At 42.3% G+C, this 21,765-nt stretch overlaps 1 protein-coding gene across 3 annotated transcripts; it reads right to left on the bottom strand.

Moving 5' to 3' along the window:
• Positions 1–2,412: 2,412 nt before the first annotated feature.
• Positions 2,413–21,449, bottom strand: me3 (malic enzyme 3, NADP(+)-dependent, mitochondrial). 3 transcript variants are annotated; one of them, XM_088383805.1, is made up of 14 exons: positions 21,239–21,449; positions 20,436–20,630; positions 17,154–17,287; positions 16,754–16,903; positions 12,697–12,772; positions 12,339–12,604; positions 12,164–12,273; positions 11,737–11,834; positions 11,535–11,648; positions 11,363–11,468; positions 10,029–10,171; positions 9,759–9,932; positions 9,511–9,609; positions 2,413–2,966 (listed from the first exon to the last, which is right to left on the bottom strand). In XM_088383805.1, the coding sequence occupies exons 1-14, from the start codon at positions 21,368–21,370 to the stop codon at positions 2,805–2,807; spliced, it is 1,959 nt and encodes a 652-aa protein (XP_088239931.1). In that variant the 5' UTR covers positions 21,371–21,449; the 3' UTR covers positions 2,413–2,804. The 3 variants fall into 3 exon arrangements, with proteins under 3 accessions (XP_088239931.1, XP_088239933.1, XP_088239932.1); XM_088383807.1 differs by having other exon boundaries at positions 21,234–21,383; XM_088383806.1 differs by lacking the exon at positions 21,239–21,449 and adding an exon at positions 20,911–21,203.
• Between the last annotated feature and the right edge of the window lie 316 nt (positions 21,450–21,765).

The raw sequence follows: 21,765 nt of genomic DNA, 5'->3' as shown, positions 1-21,765 counted from the left end.
AGGTGCGACAGTGAATGGAGGAGAATGTTTACAGGAAGGTCACTTGGAGATAAAACCAGCAGAGGTGCCAGAGGGAGAACACCAGGAGGAAAACAGCCAAGGTGATCGCCAAGGCCGAAAGATGGGATGGAAAACAACAGCCCCCACACACATCGAATCGCCCATAAACAGCACCCAACCCCACGAAACCAGCTCTCACCGAACCAACACCCACTCCCATGGAATCAAACTCTACTGCGAACTTGCCCCACCCCAAAGACTCATCACCCATCAAACTCGGTCCACACCGGCATGTGCAACTGAATATAAACTGACCAAAGAACCTTGAACTTTGTCTTTTCTGAATGGAGACTTTTTGCTCTTGAAGGGCCCAGCGCTGTATTGTACTTTCCTGAAAACAGAGCTTTCTTAACAAGAATTGTGATTGAACTCAACCAACCTGTGTAAGTCTAATTTCTGCTTCAGTGTCTTAGCCACACTACCTGAACAGACCCCCACCCCAGGAAGACAGAAAAACAAACAGTTGTAGTCCAGCACAAAATAAGGGGGGGAACATATCCTCACGAGGCCACCGTGAGGATGTGTTCTCCCCTGTAATTTGGCCTAGGAATGATGGGAACCTTTTCAAATTTGCCACACCACCTGAACAGACCCCCAGGAAGACAGAAAAAAAGACAGTTGGAGTCCAGCACTCACCGTTCTCAAAATAAGGGGGGAGCATATCCTCACGGGGCCACTGTGAGGATGTGTAACCCCCCCCCCCCCCCTGTAATTTGGCCAAGGATCGAGGGACTCTGTTCAAATTTGCCACACTACCTGAACAGACCCCCAGGAAGACAGAAAAAAAAAACAGTTGGAGTCCAGCACTCACCGTTCTCAAAATGGGAGGGGGGCACAAATTCTCACGGGTTGACATTTTTTATAGTTTCTGTTACATTTTAAATCCCCCCTCCCCATCACCTGTCACTTTGCTTGGGACAAAAGGAGCCTTCAGAACTGAAATGTCATCTCAATTATTCATTCAAATCAATTCACTCAAATCATTCTCGTTATGAAAGATTTGATCAGAAAACGTTCGTGGCTTTTTCTTAAATGAACACGTTTGACATCGCTATAGTGTCAGCTTTTAATTATATTGCGCTGTCATTTTTAAGCAAATTAATAAATGCAACAATATTAATTTGCTTTGAAAATACCTGAGTAATAAAATGTATGGATGAATAATGATCACAATTAAGTATAAAGACTCCTTTGTAATATATACTCTTTGTAGCATGTAATGGTACCCAAAAAGAGACGTTTCTTTGCATCGAGGTTTATGCAAAGAGCTCACGTAATTATATCGTTGCTTTTTGGTGAAGTCATTGAGTGTTCCGTCTGTACGACTGGTCTTTGAATGCACCCCGCTTCAACGGCAGAACGCGGATGAACTTAAAGACATCAAATGAGAATAATCCTTTCTAAAAATTAAAATTGACTGACGCAAACGTGAGTTCATGTTTTTATTGAAAACAACATAGTGCTGACGCCGTACGGCATCGGTTTTTCGCTTTCCAAACAAGGCGTGCGCGCTCCCGCGGCCGGGGGAACAAAATCTCACGGGGGAACCAAATCGAGCACAACACCTGTTTGGAGGGAGGGAGAGGGGGGGGGGGGGGGAGCGAGAGAGCGAGAGAGAGAGAGTGACAGACTCATCGCTCCAATGGAACGGAATGGTCTGATTAGACGTCGAAATATCATACAATTAATTGTACGTAGTAGACTCAAAAAAGTTTTGCCCATAAATCTAGTGATCAATCAGATTGATTTTTTTAAACTCACTGATTAGCAAAAAATTCTGATCAGGTTAAGCGTTTCTAGCTATTCAGGATGGTTTTTGTTGTGTGTCATGAGGCGTGTGGGCAGAATTTGGTAGGCTGCATTGTGCGACAAAACAACGCAAACCTAACACTTGTGTATCTATTTTTTAACATCTTCATTGGAATTGAGTTTTGTGATCAACAGAAATAAATTTAGAATTAGGAGCGTCTGTCAACAATTCAGTGTTTGAGAACACCATACTACATCACTTTGAATTAAATATTTATGGACTGTTATTTTACTTTCTAAAAGTTCTGTGTATGTACATATACTCAAAAATGTCATTCTATTACCATTCTATTTTAATATCAACTTTCCCCAGCCACATTCTGATGATTGAGCACATACAAATTAATTGTAATGCGATAAACAGCAGCACAAATTTGTATTTCATGGCCACAATAAGCATTCAGTGCACTCAATGTGGCCAGTTAATATTTTTTCCAACCCCTTGTGACATTTTTGTTGCACTACATTTCTACTAAATTCAAAAATGTGTGTGTTGTTGTTAGATGTTGTTAGATAAGACAGTTGTAAAAAACACTTTGAGACTTTGAAAAAGTTCGTTAATATTCATTTTAAAAAAACTTCAAGCACTGAACATCATCAACACACTTTAAAATGTCACAACACTGCATTTTGACATAAATGACATGTTTGGCTATTCGCTCAGGCTGAAATGCTTGCCAGGTGTAAAATGAGGACATTGGTTAGGGAGGTTACTGGACAAGGCAGAAAGACATCTTTTATGAAAGCAGTAATCAAGATTGTGTGTCATTGTTTCCATGGAGACATTCAGTCGAGAAATGGGAGTGCTGTGTTGAGCTTCATATGCTATGCAACGAAACTTTAACCAAAGTTATAAGGAAAGAAATGGAGTTATAATAATAAAAAAAAAAACATACAAATATTAGTACTGCATGTACTATTTCAGGCTGCGCTGGTCACACGCCCTGCACGTTCATAGCTTCCTGTGGCCAAGCGTACGTGTCCAGTGTGAATGAGTCGTAGTCTGGGCTGTAGATGTGAGAGAGGACAAATGCTTCTTTATCCTTCGGCTCCGGGTACACTGACGCTATGTTGTGCTTGTACGCATAGTTGACAATCTGGAAACAATACATACACATTATTAATGTTGGGGTCATGCCATTTCTGCTTCTTAAGTCTTTTGAGGGTCATATACATTTCTAGATACATTAAAAGCTTTGAATGGGTCCAGTTTGGTGGCCTCAGAATTGCATCTAAGCATTTTGCAGATGGTGTGCTTCTGTTGGCGTCATCAAACTGTAAGTTTTAACACTCACTGGTTGGGTCTGCAGCAGTGGAGAAATACGGATAGATGGATGATAGAAAGTTCAAGCTTCAACATACGTGTGCTATTTTCTCTTCCTACATTATGCATCATTGCTCACTGTTGACTTTTAAGGTTGGAAACTATATATATATATATATATATATATATATATATATATATAGATAGATAGATAGATAGATAGATAGATAGATAGATAGATAGATAGATAGATAGATAGATAGATAGATAGATAGATAGATAGATAGATAGATAGATAGATAGATAGATAGATAGATAGATAGATAGATAGATAGATAGATAGATAGATAGATATATACACACAAATGGGCGAGATGCGAGAATAAGGATCTGTTGGAATCCTACTACTCCAGCAACCCGAGCGAGAGGGGTTACATGCGGAGAATGCGGGAACAATAGCAACTTCGATAACCACAGTCAACATTATCGGCCAAGCAACTAGTAGCTCAATGTTCCAATATCCATAAACGGCACCTGCTATCACAGCTCGAGATTGATGAGATACAACACAAATGCCATAGCGAAGGTCAACCAGAGCACCAGGTCAGAGACGAGTTAAATCCATGTACAAGTCCAGAGGTTGGGTACGAAACCCCAATAAGCACAATCAAGCTGAACGAGGCAGCAACTGACCTGAAGAACAAGATCATGGCGAGAATGAATGCTCGGGAACCTAGATACACACTGCAGAGGCTAAGTGAAGTACCCTCAGAAAGTCTCCTAGAAGATGTGAATGCAGCACTGACAACAATTCCTACGGCTACCATCACTGAAACCAATGAGCTGATATACACCTCAGCAGCAGTGATCCTAGAAGTGCTTGGCTACAAGAAGAATGACCATATGCGACCACAACAGTGCCCACCATGGAAGAGAAGGCTGGAGCCCAAAATTAAGATAGCACGGAGAGAAGTGAGCCAAATGACAGAGGCCCAGAAAGGTGCAATGAAAAAGCAAGTTCCCAAGAAATACAGCCAGATGCCCATACCTGAAGCACTCGAAACTGCCAAACAAAGACTCCAAGCCTTGGCCAGCCGCCTAAAGAGGTACACAAGAGAGAATGAAGCCAGACGAATAAACAGGTTGTTCACAACACAACCAGCGAAAGTGTACGCTCAGTGGCAGGGGAATAATAGCAGAGCAAACCCACCAAGGCTGGAAACTGAACAGTACTGGAAGGATATATGGGAGCGGGAGGCATCACATAAGAAGGATGCACAGCGGCTGGTGGCTCTGAGAAAGGACCACAGCAAGCTCCCTGAACAGAACCCAGTAACCATCACAGTGGCAGACATCCAGAGAAGAGTCTCAGGAATGAAAAACTGGACAGCACCAGGCCCTGACATGATCCACAGCTACTTGCTCAAGAAACTTACAACTCTCCATGAGCGCCTGGCAGCACAAATGAACCAGCTGCTAAGGGATGGGACTCACCCTGAATGGCTAACCCAAGGGCATACGATCCTGATCCAGAAGGATCCTTCAAAGGGTACAGTCCCATCCAACTACCGGCCAATCACCTGCCTCTCCACAACATGGAAGCTGATGTCGGGCATAATATCAGATAAGATCAGCGGGCACATGGACCAATACATGAGCACTGCTCAGAAAAGGATTGGTAAAAATACCAGAGGAGCAAAACATCAGCTCCTTGTGGATAGAACAGTCACCCAAGACTGCAGAACCAGACGTACCAACCTGAGCACTGCCTGGATTGATTACAAGAAAGCATATGACTCAATGCCACATACTTGGATCACTGAATGCTTGAGGCTGTACAACATCAATGGGACTCTGAGAACCTTCATTGCCAACTCGATGAAACAGTGGAAAACCACACTTGAAGCCAATAGCAAGCCACTTGCACACGTGACCATCAAATGTGGTATATACCAAGGAGACGCTCTGTCCCCAATGCTGTTCTGTATAGGACTGAACCCCCTCAGCCAAATAATCAACAAGACGGGCTATGGATACCAACTCAGGAATGGGGCCACCATCAGCCACCTCCTCTACATGGATGACATAAAGCTGTACGCTAAGAACGAGCGGGACATTGACTCCCTGATCCACACTACCAGGATCTACTGCTCTGACATCGGAATGTCATTCGGACTTGAGAAATGTGGCCGCATGGTGACTAAAAGAGGAAAGGTAATCCACACAGAGGGGGTCTCACTCCCAGAAGGAACAATAGCAGACATTGAGGACAGCTTCAAATACCTTGGAATTCCACAGGCAAATGGCAACCTTGACGAGGAAACAAGGAAAGCAGCCACAGCCAAATACCTCCATCGAGTAAGGCAAGTCCTAAGGAGTCAGCTCAACGGCAAGAACAAGTCCCTAGCCATTAACAGCTACACCCTACCAGTAATCAGATACCCTGCAGGAATCATACGGTGGCCAAAGGAGGATATACAGACCGCAGATATCAAGACACGGAAGCTCCTAACCATGCATGGAGGGTTCCATCCCAAGTCCAGCACCCTGAGACTGTACACGAGCCGTAAAGAAGGAGGCCGAGGACTAGCGAGCGTGAGAGCCACTATCCAAGATGAAACATCCAAGATCCATAAGTACATCAGGGATAAGGCCCCAACGGATCACATGCTCAGTGAATGTCTCAGACAATGGGCATCAAAGGAAGATGAGGTGCTGGAGGGACCATCATGGGAGGACAAGCCCCTACATGGGATGTACCACCGAAACATAGCTGAAGTGGCTGATATCCAGAAATCCTACCAATGGCTAGAAAGAGCTGGTCTGAAGTCAAGTCAAAGTCAAAGTCAAAGTCAGCTTTATTGTCAATTTCTCCACATGCCAAAGACACACAAAGAAACCGAAATTCCGTTCCCCCCTATCCCACGGTGACAAGACATGGCTCACAACAGACAAACAAGTAAACAAGTATAACAAAAGCGTGCTGAATAAATAATGAATAAATAACACAACAATAAATAGATAAATAAGAGGAGCAGAAAAAAAAGGAGCAAGTGCGCATACAGCAGACATTCCCGAAAATAGCGCAACAGTGCCGCACGCTACGCAGAAGGGGGTAGCGAGTTCAGGGCCCTAACAGCCTGGAGAAAGAAGCTGTTGGCGAGTCTGGTGGTGCGGGAGCGCAGGCTCCTGTACCTCTTCCCAGAGGGCAGAAGGTCAAACAAAGAGTGAGCCGGGTGACTCACATCTCTGGCAATCGAGGTTGCCTTGCGGGCGAGATGGGAGGTGTAAATGTCCTTCAGGGAGGGGAGCGAAGCACCAATAATCTTACCAGCCGTATTCACTATGCGCTGCAGGGCCTTCAAGTTCTGTTCAGTGCAGTTACCACCCCAGACAGCGATGCAACTGGTGAGGACACTCTCAATGGTGCCACGGTAGAATGTAGACAGGACTGCCTGAGGAGCACATGCACGCCTGAGCTTCCGCAGGAAGTACAGGCGGCGCTGAGCTTTCTTTGCCAGTGACGAGGTGTTTGCGGACCAGGAGAGGTCCTCACTGATGTGCACCCCCAGGAACTTGGTGCAGCTCACCCTCTCCACCACAGCACCGTCGATGATCAGCGGCAGGTGTGTTGTGCGACCCTTCCGGAAGTCAACAATGATTTCCTTGGTCTTATTGACGTTCAGCAGGAGGTTGTTGTCCCTGCACCACGTGGTCAGAAGGTCAACTTCCGACCTGTACCGAGTCTCGTCGCCCTTCGTGATGAGACCCACCAGAGTCGTGTCGTCAGCAAACTTCACTATGCGGTTGTCGCTGTAGGTCGCAGTGCAGTCATGCGTCAGCAGGGTGAAGAGCAATGGACTGAGCACGCAGCCCTGGGGGGCCCCCGTGCTCAGCGTGATGCTGGCGGAGATTTTGTCGCCAACACGCACCACCTGAGGCCTCTGACAGAGGAAGTCCAGTACCCAGTTGCAGAGGGAGGTACTGAGGCCCAGCTTGTCGAGTTTGCAGATGAGTCGCTGCGGCACAATGGTGTTGAAGGCAGAGCTGAAGTCTACAAACAGCAACCTCACATATGAGTCCTTTCTCTCCAGGTGGGTGAGGGCCGAGTGGAAGGCAGAGCAGATGGCATCCTCAGAGGACCGCTTGGCACGGTACGCAAACTGGAAAGGGTCAACGGTGGGGGGGAGAACGGACTTGATGTGCTCCATGACCAGCCGCTCAAAGCACTTCATGATGATGGGCGTCAGTGCCACAGGGCGGTAGTCATTGAAGCAGGATGGTGCAGGTTTCTTCGGCACAGGAACGATGGTGGCAGCCTTGAAACACGAGGGGACGATGGCCTGCTGCAGGGAAACGTTAAAGGTGTCCGTGAAGACACCCGACAGCTCCCCAGCGCAGTCCTTCAGCGCAGCACAGAGGCACTGATCCTGGCTGCACAAGAACAGGCCTTGAGCACCAGAGCAATAGAGGCCCAAATCTACCACACCAAACAAGACCCCAGGTGTAGATTGTGCAAAGAAGGTCCCGAGACAATCCAGCACATAACTGCAGGGAGTAAGATGCTGGCAGGTAAAGCATACATGGATTGCCATAACCAAGTAGCTGGAATAGTGTACAGGAACATCTGTGCAGAGTATGGACTGGAAGTCCCAAGATCCAAGTGTGTTGGAATAATTTTAAGTGAAGCTTTGGCCTGCCAGACCTGGAGGCCTCGACTTTACGAGTTTATCTTTCCTTTTATCTAGGTTCTTTCTTTTTAGTGATAGGGATGTCTTTTGATCCCTGTCAGCCATTTGTATCCTTCCTGTCCTTATGTTGTCTGTGTGTTTTCGTTCCCGTAAGAGGCCTTCACTAACAATGAGCAGGGCTTATTTGCATAGGTGACATGTTCTTTGTTTGATTCACAGGAACTTCATTCCTTTTAATTTAGATGTAGGTTTGGTTCATAGATTGTAGTTTATCAGACCTATTCTTCTTTGTTAAGGGTTACATACAGTTAGAAGTAGTTGCATAAAAGTTATCCCATATTTACTCAATGTTTGTTTAAGGAACTGCATACCGGTTACCTCACATTTGTTTAATGTGTGTTGAAGTGTTTAGGACAAGTTACTTATTATTATTATTATGTGTTAATTACCAAGTAGACAAAGTTAGCAAAGGTCTAGTTGCATTTGTTCCACAGCAAAGCGGCAATCAACGTGCTTCAGGGTATTTGACCACAGTCGAGAAGGAGTCAGCCAACTGTGAGGGAAGACGGCTGAGGACGGTCTCTGCGGGGGTTCAAGAGCCAACAACGAAGTGCTAATTCACACCACACTACATTCTTTTGCTAATCAGCGTTGCTACAGACACAATCCCCCCTCCCTTTAGTGTAGCAACGCCTCTGTAACCAGGGCAACCATAACATTAAAAAGAGGGGCACGTGGAGTAAGGACTCAGAACTGATGGAGGTTGTAACTGAGATTGCTTTCTCTATCGTTCTCCTCGCGAGTAAACCTGTTCTGGTTGTCTTCTCCTCTTCATTCCAGCGAGTGATTTAATGTCTAATCGTATTTAGACCCAACAAAGTGGGAAACACCTCCAAAGGTGGTAGAGAATGACCAAGCCAAGATCCTCTGGGACTTCCAGATCCAGACAGACAGAATGGTAATGGCGAACCAACCGGACATTGTGGTGGTGGACAAAGAGCAGAGGAAAGCCGTTGTGGTTGACATAGCCATCCAAAATGATGGTAACATTAGGAAAAAGGAACATGAGAAACTTGAGAAATATCAAGGGCTCAGAGAAAAGCTGGAGAAGGCCTGGAGAGTGAAGACTTCAGTGGTACCTGTGGCCATTGGAGCACTAGGGGCAGTAACCCCCAAACTGGAGGAGTGGCTGAAACAGATCCCAGGAAAAACATCTGACATCTCAGTCCAGAAAAGTGCAGTACTAGGAACAGCAAAGATACTGCGTAGAACCCTCAAGCTCCCAGGCCTCTGGTAGAGGACCCGAGCTTGAAGGGAAAAAGAGACCACCCACGGGGGGTGAGGAGTTTGTTATAGATAGATAGATAGATAGATAGATAGATAGATAGATAGATAGATAGATAGATAGATAGATAGATAGATAGATAGATAGATAGATAGATAGATAGATAGATAGATAGATAGATAGATAGATAGATAGATAGATAGATAGATAGATAGATAGATAGATAGATAGATAGATAGATAGATAGATAGATAGATAGATAGATAGATAGATAGATAGATAGATAGATAGACACACAGACACACACACAGACAGACAGACAGACAGACAGACGGACACACACACACACACACACACACAATAGACACACATTGCAGTGTATACATTATTTCATATCAAACCTTGACAGCAATCTTGAAGGACACCTCTCTGATGTATTTTAGAGGAGGGTAGAGTCGCCCTTCAGCCAAGTGCTCCTCGGTCACCATGTCAGCAATGGCCTGACAAAAACACCATAGCTGATCATAGTCATTGTAGCAAGGACAAGAAGTCACATATAGAAATGATCCTTGATGGAAGTAATAAGAATAAAAATAATAAGAATAAAAATAAGAATTAAAATAATAATAATATTAATTAAAAAAAGGACCTCTGCAGTGGTGAGGAAGATGTCGTCGGATATGTGGCGAACTCCGCAGGCGATGACGCCTAGTGCCACCCCAGGGAACACGTAGGCGTTGTTTCCCTGGCCGGGGTAGAACGAGCGTCCGTCGGCCAGCGTCACCTTGTTAAACGGACTCCCGCTAGCAAAGATCCCGCGACCCTGATTTGTAAAAACAAACATAAAAGCACCACAACCACAAAGCTTCATCTCAATTTCTCACTGTCTAATGGAGAAGCGGCATCATTAAATTCCTACCTCTGTGATGTTGTAACATTGCTCTGCCGTGCACTCGGCCTTGCTGGTGGGGTTGCTCAGAGCAAAGATGATGGGCCTGTCGTTGTGGGACGCCATGCCCTTGATTATCTTCTCTGTGAATGCGCCGGCAATGGCGGCGACTCCTTCAAAGCCACAAAAATAAAACGCAACGTTTTTATCATGCTTGCATGCATGGCATCTTTAACGCTGACCTTCACAATGGAGTTTAAAAAGAAAGTAACTACAATCAACCATCCAGTGAGTGATGAAGGCTGTCATAAAATTTTTTATTGAAATATTGTATTGAAAAAATAAACCCAGTTCATTTGCTTTTCATTGGACAGCTATATCTTATACATTTGATGAATTCTTCAATAAATATGATTAAAATATATATAGTATATAATTTTAAATTATTTTTCCGGGTAATCCAGCTGCCTGCCGTACGTATCCCCAAAAGATGAATGTTCGGTTATTAAAGGCTCTGAACTGTCAGAGGTGAGAATATGAGTGTGAAGGGTAGTCTGTCTTTATATGCCCTATGTTTTCTGACCAGTCCAGAGTGTACCCCAAAATTTGATCAAAGTCAGCATGAATAGGCCACAAGTCACCCATGACCATAATGAGGACAAGCACAACAGAAAATAAATTGCTCTATTTTATATTATATATATAGCAGTTATTCCACACAAGGACAGAATGGTAGAGCAGTGGTTAGCACATTTGACTCACAGTTTTGAGGTTTCAATCTCATTTCAGGACTCCCTCTGTAGCAATTGCTTTTGTGAATTTTCTCTCAGTTGCTACACCAGCTTCCTCCTACATTCCTAAAACATGCATGCTGCGTATCGCTGGCTTTGGGTGCAAACCTCCTACATATCAATTTGATCAATTAAAGTTAAAGTTAAAGTTAAAGTCCCAATGATCATCGTCACACACACATCTGGGTGTGGTGAAATTTGTCCTCTGCATTTAACCCATCCCCATGTGATTTTAATCCATCCCCTGGGGGAGAGGGGAGCAGTGAGCAGCAGCGGTGCCGCGCTCGCGAATCATTTGGTGATCTAATCCCCCAATTCCAACCCTTAATGCTGAGTGCCAAGCAGGGAGGCAATGGGTCCCATTTTTATAGTCTTTGGTATGACCCGGCCGGGGTTTGAACCCACAACCTTCCAGTCTCAGGGCGGACTAGGCCACTGAGCTGTTTCATATTTTGTTAACAATTCATACGGAAGTTTATGTTCTCCCCACAAATGTATGAAATAAGCAAGGTCGGTTAAATCATAACGGGTTCTGGGAACAATAATGACCTTCGGTTCCGGCTTCCCACTCACCGATAATGGCCGTGGGCTTGATGGTGTGCACGGCCTCCTCCAAGGTCTTCAGGTGGGGGTGTTCGTGCGCAAACTCCTCCTTCTCGTGGTTCAAATGACTTCGCCCCTGAATGAGAAGCGTTCGTTTTTACCGTTGACACAAAGCCTGTCGAGACACAAGCACACGCGTTACCTTCACAATGAGACCTTTAGAGTCCACCATCCAGATCCTTTTGGCCGCCTCCTTTCGAGACAAGCCCTCCTTGGCCATAGCCATTATTAACAGGTGAGCGATACCCAGAGCGGCCTGATGGCAAAAGAGCACAGCATTTTTATTTCTTTGATAAAGCAAAGCATTCAAGGCGGATGCACAAAAATAAATAAAAATTGGTCACCTCTCCCGCCCCCTGGAAAACAAAGGTGTGATTCGACAGTTTGTCTTTGGTGATTTTTAAAGCTGCCAGTAGCCCAGCCACTGCTACAGAGGCCGTGCCTATGAGAAAAGTTAGACAGCATGATGCATTTTGTACCCGGGTCTTGATTACATGACTTAATCCCCGCTGGCCTCTTGTTAACTGCCACTATCACATGGTGATTATAGATTCTGCCATTAAGGTATGATTGCAACATTATTGTGTTTTATTTTTTATGTGTTTTATCACAACTTCATCATGTCTGCATCATACAAAAGCAATAAAGGCTTTCTACTTGTCTCAACTTGTCATCTTTTTTGCCATTTATGTTTGGTGTTGCATCATGACATTGTTCTAAAGAATATGCGCTTTGGCTCATAAAGGATCGTAAACACTGCTCGTAGTGTACCTTGGATGTCGTCGTTGAAGGTACAATAGCGATTCCTGTATTTGTTGAGGATGCGGAATGCATTACTGTTGGCAAAGTCCTCAAATTGAATCAGGCAGCTCATCCCATACCTGTAGGGCGACGGAGACGCGTCAAGAAGGTGAGATGATCACATCGCTGCCTTGTTCCCACTCACTTGTCTGTCACAGCCTGCATAAATTCGTCTATGAGGGCGTCATACTCCTTCCCTCGGATTCGGTTGTGCTTCAGGCCAATGTAGAGGGGATCATTGAGCAGGTCTTGGTTGTCAGTTCCCACGTCCAGCAACACGGGGAGGCACTGCTGCGGCCGAACTCCGCCACAGGCTGTGTACAGAGCCAATTTCCCCACAGGAATGCCCATGCCATAGCTTCCCAGATCCCCTAGCCCGAGGATACGCTCGCCGTCTGTCACCACAATGGCCTAGATGCAAATAAAAAGACAAAAAACTTGACTGGCATGGAAGGAGGCAAGGGGGAATAAAAGGATGAGGGGACGGAGGATGGGGGACTTACCTTTATGTTTTCTTCAGGCCAGGAATTGAGCAGGGTTGCAATGTGGCCTTTATCATGGATGGTGATGAAGAGTCCTCTGTGAAAGACAATACAAATTGTAGAGCTGAGTAAGCAGTGAAGTAGTGATGTTCGAGACCAGTGATTTCTTTTCCAATCTAATACAGACAAACTGGTATCGCTGATACTTTGTGCAAATACACCTAATGTAGCTGGTAGTACTTTTTTTTTAAGTATCTAATCAAGACAGTGTGGAAATTACATTAAATAGATTTACAAATATAATAAAGAATCAAAGAATGTCAATTTGTTGATTATTAATAATAGTATTGAAGGAATGGGGTCAAAATACAAAAAGTCCTGCCTAGCTACAAAAACAGATGTGCTCAAACCTCATTGAATAAAGTACATAAGCAGACAAGTATATTCACATATTAAATCAATAAAAGAAAACATTTTAAGCATATAATTATACCTACACGCCAAATCAATAAAGAAGACATAACTAGACATTTTTGATAAGTGGTAATGAGAAAGGTTTTTATAAACTTTATGATCTGATGTATATTTCTGAGCACTTTGAAATAACAAATGTCTTTTGATATATTGACTAAATAGCTTAATGACCCTGAAGGAACTGTGTAATGCATGCCTGATGTTTTTCTCTAAATCATGGACACGGCCAGAGTTGTCTTGACCGTTCAGTACTTGATTGTATCTTATGTTTTGACTAATGCTAGATGCCAGTTTTTGATTACTACTGAACGCTCTGCTCAGAGGGAAATATTTTGCCTAACAAACAAAAGATACGGTTGGAAGCATGATTAAACTAAGAATAAGCAAAGACATGAAGTATCAAAAGAACAAATTTTACATAGTCAGGGAACAGCAATAGATTAATGATGTCACAGCCAAAAGCTAACATAATTTCGTACAAAATGACAAAATTGAAAGAATGAGGTACGACAGTGTATGTCCAAGATTGGAGAAGAATGTTCACAGGAAGGTCACGTGGAGATAAAACCAGCAGGTGCCAGAGGGAGCCAGCCAAGGACTCGGCCAAAGATGATCGGCAAGGCCGAAAGACGGGATGGAAAACAACAGCCCCCACACACACACCGAATCGCCCATAACCAGAACCCACTCCCATGGCGAACTTGCCCCACCCCAAAGACTCATCACCCATCAATCTCGGCCCACAATGTGCTACTGAATATAAGCTGATCAAAGAACCTTGAACATTGCCTTTTCTGAATGGAGACTTTCTGCTCTTGAAGGGCCCAGTGCTGTATTGTACTTTCCTGAAAACAGAGCTTTTTGAACAAGAATTGTGATTGAACTCAACCAACCTGTGTAAATCTAATTTCTGCTTCAGTGTCTTAGCATTTTCCTAAATCTGAAGAAATCAAACGAGCACGCAGTGAGTAAATTGGATAACAAGTGATTGGCAATGGCTTTTGCCGTGAGGCGCAGATAACGCGCTCCCTAAATTGTGGACAAAATCCAACAGTATCATTGTTACTATTGTTATTATGACTCAAGTATACTGAAGTAGTAGTCAACACTTGCTATTTTATAATACTGGATGACTCAAAAATCAACTAGCGCTGTGAGCAGCTACAAAGGGCGGTCGCAACCCTGGCCAAGTTGATGTACTTGTTCATTGGGGTACTTGCACAAAACTCAATAACTCTCTTAAATTTAGCCAAGGTTCAAACTCAAAAACACCAGCATTTTTTTTTTTTTTGGGTCAACAGCACATTGGCACGGAAAAGTAAAAAGCTTTCAATAACTTTGCATCCTAAACATGTTGAGATGAAACACCCAAAGTTTGAGAACAACATGTTAAAATCTCTAGGGGTTTGTTAAAATATGAATGGCCAAAAATGCTTTAATTCCAAAATAAAGTAGACTTCCAGTAAGCTTTAGCATACGACTTATTTGTAGGTCTTGGGCATTGAAATATAGAATTGGGACTGCTTCTTGAAAATTTTTTAGGGGTGCTGTAGAGCCATTTTTTTCAACTCACACAAGAAATTTCTAAAATATAGCTTTTTATGCTAGGTGTGCAGAGTTTCATGAATTTTCGCCCAGGTTCAGACCCACAAACATAGCAACATTTTTCCTTGTACTCTGCATATCACCACAGTAGCCGTGTGCGAAGAAATAAGCGGCTTTCAATAACTTTTTATCAACAGATTTAGATGAGATACCTAAAGTGTTAAAACAATCGGATAAAAATTTCTAAGAGGAAAATGTGCAGAAATAGGCCAAAATTGTAATACAGTAATCCCTCGCTACATCGCGGTTCGTTTATCGCGGTCTCACTACATTGCAGATTTTTTTTTCCAAACTAAAAAAAATTTAAAAGTCAAAATAAAACTTCAAAATTGCGGAATTATGGCACGAAACTTGCCCACATGCCAGCAGAAGGCAAGGAGTGCCCACACATTTGCAGTGCGTACACTTGTACCTTTTTATAAGAAAAACTGTTATGAGAGTTCTAAAAATATATTTACAGTGTTGTACCTTGTTATAGAAAATTTGTTATAATAATAATAAGAGTTCTAAAAACATATTTACAGTATGTACACTTGTACCTTGTTATAAAAAATTATAATAATAAAAGTTGTTCAAAAAACATTTACAGTATGTGTTAAGAATTCGCCATGTTATTTATGTTATTCAGCCGTGCTTTGATTTGAGGTAGGGTGATTTATTTTGAAGGCCATTTTCAGGCGATATCACTTCCTGTTATACGTTCGTGTACATGTGTCGGTTACAGTAGTACAGGAGTCATTGACGATGTAAGTGGGTCTCCTAACAAGAGAAAAGAACGATCACGTGTCTGACCTTTAGGACAAAGTAGAATTGCTCCAAATGTTCTTTTACATTTCTTTAGAGGTCCGTTTTTGCGTGTTAGCACGATCGCGAATTAGCATCTTTCCGTTAACTCGTTAGCCTGCCCAGTACTTCTTGTTAACATGTTACACGCACACACGTATAATATTTATATTTTCAATATTTGTACAAAAAAATCTGTAGGTTATTTATACTATTAATGTATTATTTACATGTTTGAAGCAAATATTTAATGTTCTAATGATAAAATATACACTTAAATGGTTTCATATACATATTCATATACACAAAAAAAATGTGCAGATAAGAGGGTGATCGTACTTCGCGGATTTCACTTATCGCGGGTGGTTTTTGGAACACGTATAATATTTATATTTTCAATATTTGTACAAAAATATCTGTAGGTTATTTATACTATTAATGTATTATTTACATGTTTGAAGCAAATATTTAATGTTCCAATGATAAAATATACACTTAAATGGTTTCATATACATATTCATATACACAAAAAAAATGTGCAGATAAGAGGGTGACCGTACTTCGCGGATTTCACTTATCGCGGGTGGTTTTTGGAACCAGTTATCCGCGATAAACGAGGGATTACTGAACTCATACCTCATTTCATGTACATATTATGATGTGTCTACCCAAAGTATTTTTATTATGACTGAGGCGGCCCAAGGTGCCTCCCGATTTCATAGCCGTAGGTTGAACATAGCAGGACGGGGCGCCAATAAACTGTTCTAAGGAGCATTGCATACCCTTATTTATATTCATGTATTGCCACTTTAAAATATTTTTTTCCAGGCTTAATGTATGTGTAAAATTTGGCGAGTTTTGTTTAGTTCCTCAAAAATGTCAGTCTTCACAGAGAAGTGTAATAATAATAAATCTAAAAAAAACAATATGGTCCTCACAGTGTTCGCTTCTCAGGCACATGACAAAAGAATGTCATGTGTTACTTACTTATTACTTAATTACTTATTACTACTTACTTAATCATTTGCTTTAGAAGCTAGCTTACTGCTGCTAATGTCCATGATGGAAGCCAACCTTGTACATCCCAAAATCTCCAGCACAGTGGTATGTTTGCAATTTGATGTATTGGAGCATGAAGATCACAAAATTTGACCGCTCATTTTATTCATTATGTACTTGATACAATGCTAAAAAAGGGTGTGTGCGCTTAGCTTACCGTGGCCTCCTGAAGGCCAGACCGTACTGCTGGCATGCCAAGCCCACGGTGGGTGTGTAGACAATGGGCATGAACTCCTCGATGTCCGACGTGAGCACACGATAGAAGAGCTTTTCGTTCCTGTCTTGTAGTGTCATCAGCAGGATGTACCTGTCGCAGAGAGGAAGCCGCTAAAAAAAGACAAGCGGCTTCCTAAATAAAGCCCCAGCAACTTTTGCTTTTACTCCACTATATACATATTCCCTGCGCCATTATTGTTACTACAAAATAAAATGAGAAGAATTTTTTTGCTGACGTAATGCCCAAAACTGCTTTGCTGGTTCACAGTCAGAGTACACAACACAAGCAAAGGCGAATGGTTACGTATGGTGTTCTTGAGGGTTAAAAGTTGGATTCTCACTTGTCCAAAGGATTGACGCGCGTTTCATAGCTCTTCATGACACGTAGCACTTGAACATCCTGGGACAAGAAGCAAGGTGGCAACAGGCCATGTATGCCCAGCTGCAAGCGCTCTTCCAGGGTGAAAGCCATACCCTGCGAAAGAGAAATGTCCTGAGTCACATCCAAATTACAGATAGGGCTTCCTAGTGTTTTTCACAGATTAATTGTGTCCATTTATGTTCTTCAATGCACAATCTACAGCACTCTGCTACACCAGTGGGTACAGCGAGTCAAAAATAATCAGCTATACAGTCATGTATTTAGTGCTTTTAGTGCTGGGTTAACGTTCACAGTTAGATTTATGTTTCTTCTCAGTGCTCATTAATCTAGCTAGAACTGTCACTATAGTGACTTGTTTTCGAATCGATTGATTAGCCTGTCAACTATTCCATCGATTGATGTGAAACTTCTCGATAGCTATCGCCCTAAAAACAGCAACAACGCATGTATTTTGTTGATTGGGCATGTCTTTTGTGTGGCTGGAGCTGGCTCGCAGCTGAGTGTTGCTATTTATTCTGTCCAATGGTGCGACAGGCTGAACTCACTCCCCCTGGCATCACCTCCACTTGTCTGTGTTGCTTGTTGCCCTCTGAGTGCATTTACTACTACTACAGATTCATTGTGAAAGTTGTTTGACAGGCTCAGCCGACACCTAGAGAGGTGAGGCTTATTATTTTGAGTCAAAACAAGCAATTGACTCAGACCTACTGTTCTGCATTGTGTTATCCAGCAGTTTCATTTGGAGAGGCTGCAAAGGTACAGCTTAGCTCAAACCCATTAACAGCATTCTACGAAGCATCCACAAGTGGCACAGTGATGAGAACCGAGCCCTACAACAAATAGCAAAAACCTGTTCTTGATTGCTATGTGATGCCCACCCAAAAATGCTTGTAAGTGCCTTCAGAGGTCTTCAGACATTAGTAGGGCATTTTTCTATTTATAGACAACGCTATGGCATGATTAAATAAAGTGCTTTCTCTACTAACATTGTTCCTTGGCCACAAGATAGCACTAAAGCAATACTTTTATTCTATTTAAGACTGCTTTGTGTTGCCACAGGACCCGTTTTTCATAAAGAGTGCAGGTCTGCCAATGGTACAAGACCAAACCATGTATATGTTGGATTTTGCTACACGGGAACTTCAGGTTATGAGGAAATGGGCAAATATACCTCAAAGTTAAACAAAAGGAGCAACCAGTTGTTTTATTTTCGTCTACATTTACACTGACTCTTTTTTTTTTTTTTTTTTGCATTGTTAAGAAACTGAAACAATACTCTACAGTTAATTAATGGTGCATAATATAAACTTTTAACAGAGAGCCACCGAATTAACCTCAAATAAAGTTATCACTTGCAAATGACTTCAAGCGGTCATAATTTAAGTGGTGCACACTAGATACAAAGAAAAGAGAGAGGGAGAACTGCTGGAAGGCTGCTACACACGACGGCACCAGGAAGGCAAAAAAAAAAAAAAAACACGAGCACCGAGAATTAGGACGAATTTGAGTAATCCGCCAAATTATTAAATTATTGTAATCACCATTTTGTTTCTTTGTCCAATTTGAGCTCATGGAAGACAAGGTAGCCACTTAAAATAACTGCCATGCTTAATTGTAAATATAATATTTTTGTGAAAGTGAGATTTAAGATACAAACCTACTGTACAAAACTTCATAAAAACTCTTTCACTGTCCAAATACTTGTGTCCCCATTTCCTGAGGCACGCTTTTCACAGTGAGTCACAGAAATACTGACTTGAGAAGGAACTGGGAGCTTCCTCATGTTGACTAAAACCGATAAAAGTTGGCAACGGGTTCAAACAACAAGGTATATGTATGTACGGGGATGGTTATGTTTGTAGTATTTCCAATGTTTTATGTGTTCTGTCGTATTTTATGTTCTGTATAGCCTTTTGTTACAGTGATAGCTGTTGTGAAAGCGCTACATAAATAAAGATGTATTGATAAAGTTAGAGTCTTGCTGAAAACAGCAGTGGTTTCCTGCTGTATTTAAGGTTGGGAATAACAGCCCTCCCCAAACCCATTTATGACTCATTGCGGATGTTTGGCTTGGCTCACTTTGGCCAAAGTTAGTCATCTTTGCAGGGAGAGTTTGCCTTTATAAAAACAGTGTTTTCTGGGTTAGAGATGTTTTTGTGCTTCATTTAAGACATTGGTTCTGTGAAAACATCAATACTGTTGTTCAGCACAGTTACTATGTACTTGATGATGTACTGTATTTGTTTATGAATGACCCGCCACCTAGTATGCAGAGTTTTGTGTGGTGTGTTAATGTCATGACAATGCAATGACTCCTTGCTGTGACCTTGCTGTGTAAAATTAACTGCTAAGGTTCATAAAACATACCCTATCAATAGATATAAAGCTTTGTTAAATAGTTACCAGCCACACTAAAACTTAATTTCGTTTTATCTATGAATCTCTATTGCAGTGGTTATTAAACTTTGCACGCAGACCACATAAAGTTCGTAGCTCTCCAATTACAACTATAATGACCAACAGTACAATGCAGGCACGAGAAAGATATTTAATTCAGAATATTTTATTTTACAGTAACTACGCATAGATTGAACATTAACACACATACTAAGAAATAAAAAAAAAAAACTACAAGCACTTAAATAATTGAATTCAAGAAAGCTTGACAAATTACTCCATAACACACACGTATCACAAAAAATACCTTTACTGATACCAGCCTCGAGTCACAACGGCTGCTCAGCAGATGTGGCATCTGTGCTGCTGTATAAAAACACAGCTCATCATTCAATTGTTGACTCTTCAAGTAGTCTCTTAACCCAGAGGTCAGACTTCTATATTTATCTGCCTGTGTCTTTTACATGTAACCCAGCGTAGCAAGTCGACGCCGCAACAGTATGCGTTTTTAAGCAGTCAGTTTGCATACAGTGCCTGGGGAGACTTATGGGATACAGGTCAGACAGCAACGATTGCTTCTGTCACAATAATGTAGAAGGGTCATGGGTCAAACTTCACACCTCTACTGTTAAGGCAGGCAAATCGTTGCCAATCATTTTTAAAATATCAATAAAATATGATTTAATAATAGTTAATTGTATATCTGCAAATAAAATCTTAAGGATAATTGTTGCATGGCCTAGAATTGCTTTTTATACGACTACTGTCTGTAGTTACGACAAACTACGACGTTTTTGAAGGTCAGTGAGAGGCAACAGCGTGTTCCGACATATTATCAGCTCACCTTGTTGAGGTGGGGGTTCCTAGTGATGTCATAGCCGCGCTTCTTGGTGCTAACGCTGCCTTTGCTGCTCGCCCCGCCATGGCAGACCCTCGTCGTCCGAAAGGAGAATCCTCCGCCCGACACAACCCCCTTGGCCGCCGTGCGTCTGCACAAATACCACGCCGCTCTTCCAGTGATGGAATTCATGATGCCTGCCTGCGCTCAAACAAACAAGATGCGCTAGTCACTCTAAAGCTGGTAAACAAGTCGCAGCACCACAACTGATCCCATTACTTGAAAACAACCTGCCTCGTGAGGCTTGTTGCCTTTAATTTAGAAATATCACAATGTTTCCTTCAAATGAAATAAACACCTACAAGTGACTATTGATAAGTTGCTATTTAAATCAGCGATAAAACAAGTCAATCCCCTTTCGCGCGGAAGATGCCGCTAGCAAACGGCTATTTTTGGCCCTCCTACCAAACCTCAGCCTTACCTGGAGACTAAAAATGTAACGCTGCCGTGTCTGTGACTCTTATCTTCATTAGAGTCACCCGTGAACTCCAATAAAACGATCTTCTCGGTTTGAGTGGATTTTAGAGGTGGATCTAGATGAAGCAGCTGATCCCGGATCATTTGACATTGACTCCTTAGAGATGTTCTACGGAAAAGATGTTCTACGGAAAAGATGTCCATGTCGTAGTGGCCGTAGCCGAATTATGTATAATGTAGCCCTGCTCAAATAATTACACACGGTACGTACATTTTTATTTTTAAATTAAAAACCTTAATTTTTGCCTTTTAATATACAAGACAAACCTTACTGTGCTGCAGCAACTTGTGAATGTACAGTGACAGTACAGCGGATCACCAAATCGTTGCACTTCGACGTGTTTAATGCAATTTATTAGCGGGGATAACTCCGTTACTCGAAGGTCCAACAGAAAATCCCTCATGTGTCAATCGTTATTAAATTGACCCCAACTACAGCGATGTGATTTGAAGAAAGAGCATAGTTAAAGATCTTTGGCGCTACTTCCTGATCAGTGCGCGGAACTCTGAGAGGACCAATCAGATCACAAGACGCCAAGCACTGTCCCGCCCACAGCAAATCATTTTAATCGCAAATTTAAATTGTTTTTGATACTTGGATGGTAACAATGTACACAATACAAATACATATATTTTCCCTCTGGAGGTATCAACAGAATATAGTTTAAGACTATGGCTCAAATAACGCAACCTGAGAAATCTACATTTCCTCAGCCAATCCAAAACCCATAACCAAGCAGTAGTCCGCTGCTATAACCCACCGTCGCTATAATAGTTTGTGTGACGTTCACATACATCC

Source organism: Syngnathus floridae, chromosome 8 (assembly GCF_059516105.1).
Source record: "Syngnathus floridae isolate MCC-2025c chromosome 8, RoL_Sflo_1.0, whole genome shotgun sequence".
In the NCBI taxonomy this organism is placed as follows: domain Eukaryota; kingdom Metazoa; phylum Chordata; class Actinopteri; order Syngnathiformes; family Syngnathidae; genus Syngnathus; species Syngnathus floridae.
This window is presented reverse-complemented; position numbering and strand designations above follow the sequence as displayed.

Coding starts and splice junctions, on each gene's coding strand:
- me3 (XM_088383805.1), bottom strand. CDS start 21,370: ATGAGGGATTTTCTGTTGGACCTTCGAGTAACGGAGTTATCCCCGCTA. Junction 20,631..21,238: donor TCACAAGTTGCTGCAGCACA/GTAAGGTTTGTC, acceptor GTTTGAGCGCAG/GCAGGCATCATGAATTCCAT. Junction 9,610..9,758: donor TCTTCCTCACCACTGCAGAG/GTCCTTTTTTTA, acceptor TGTTTTTGTCAG/GCCATTGCTGACATGGTGAC.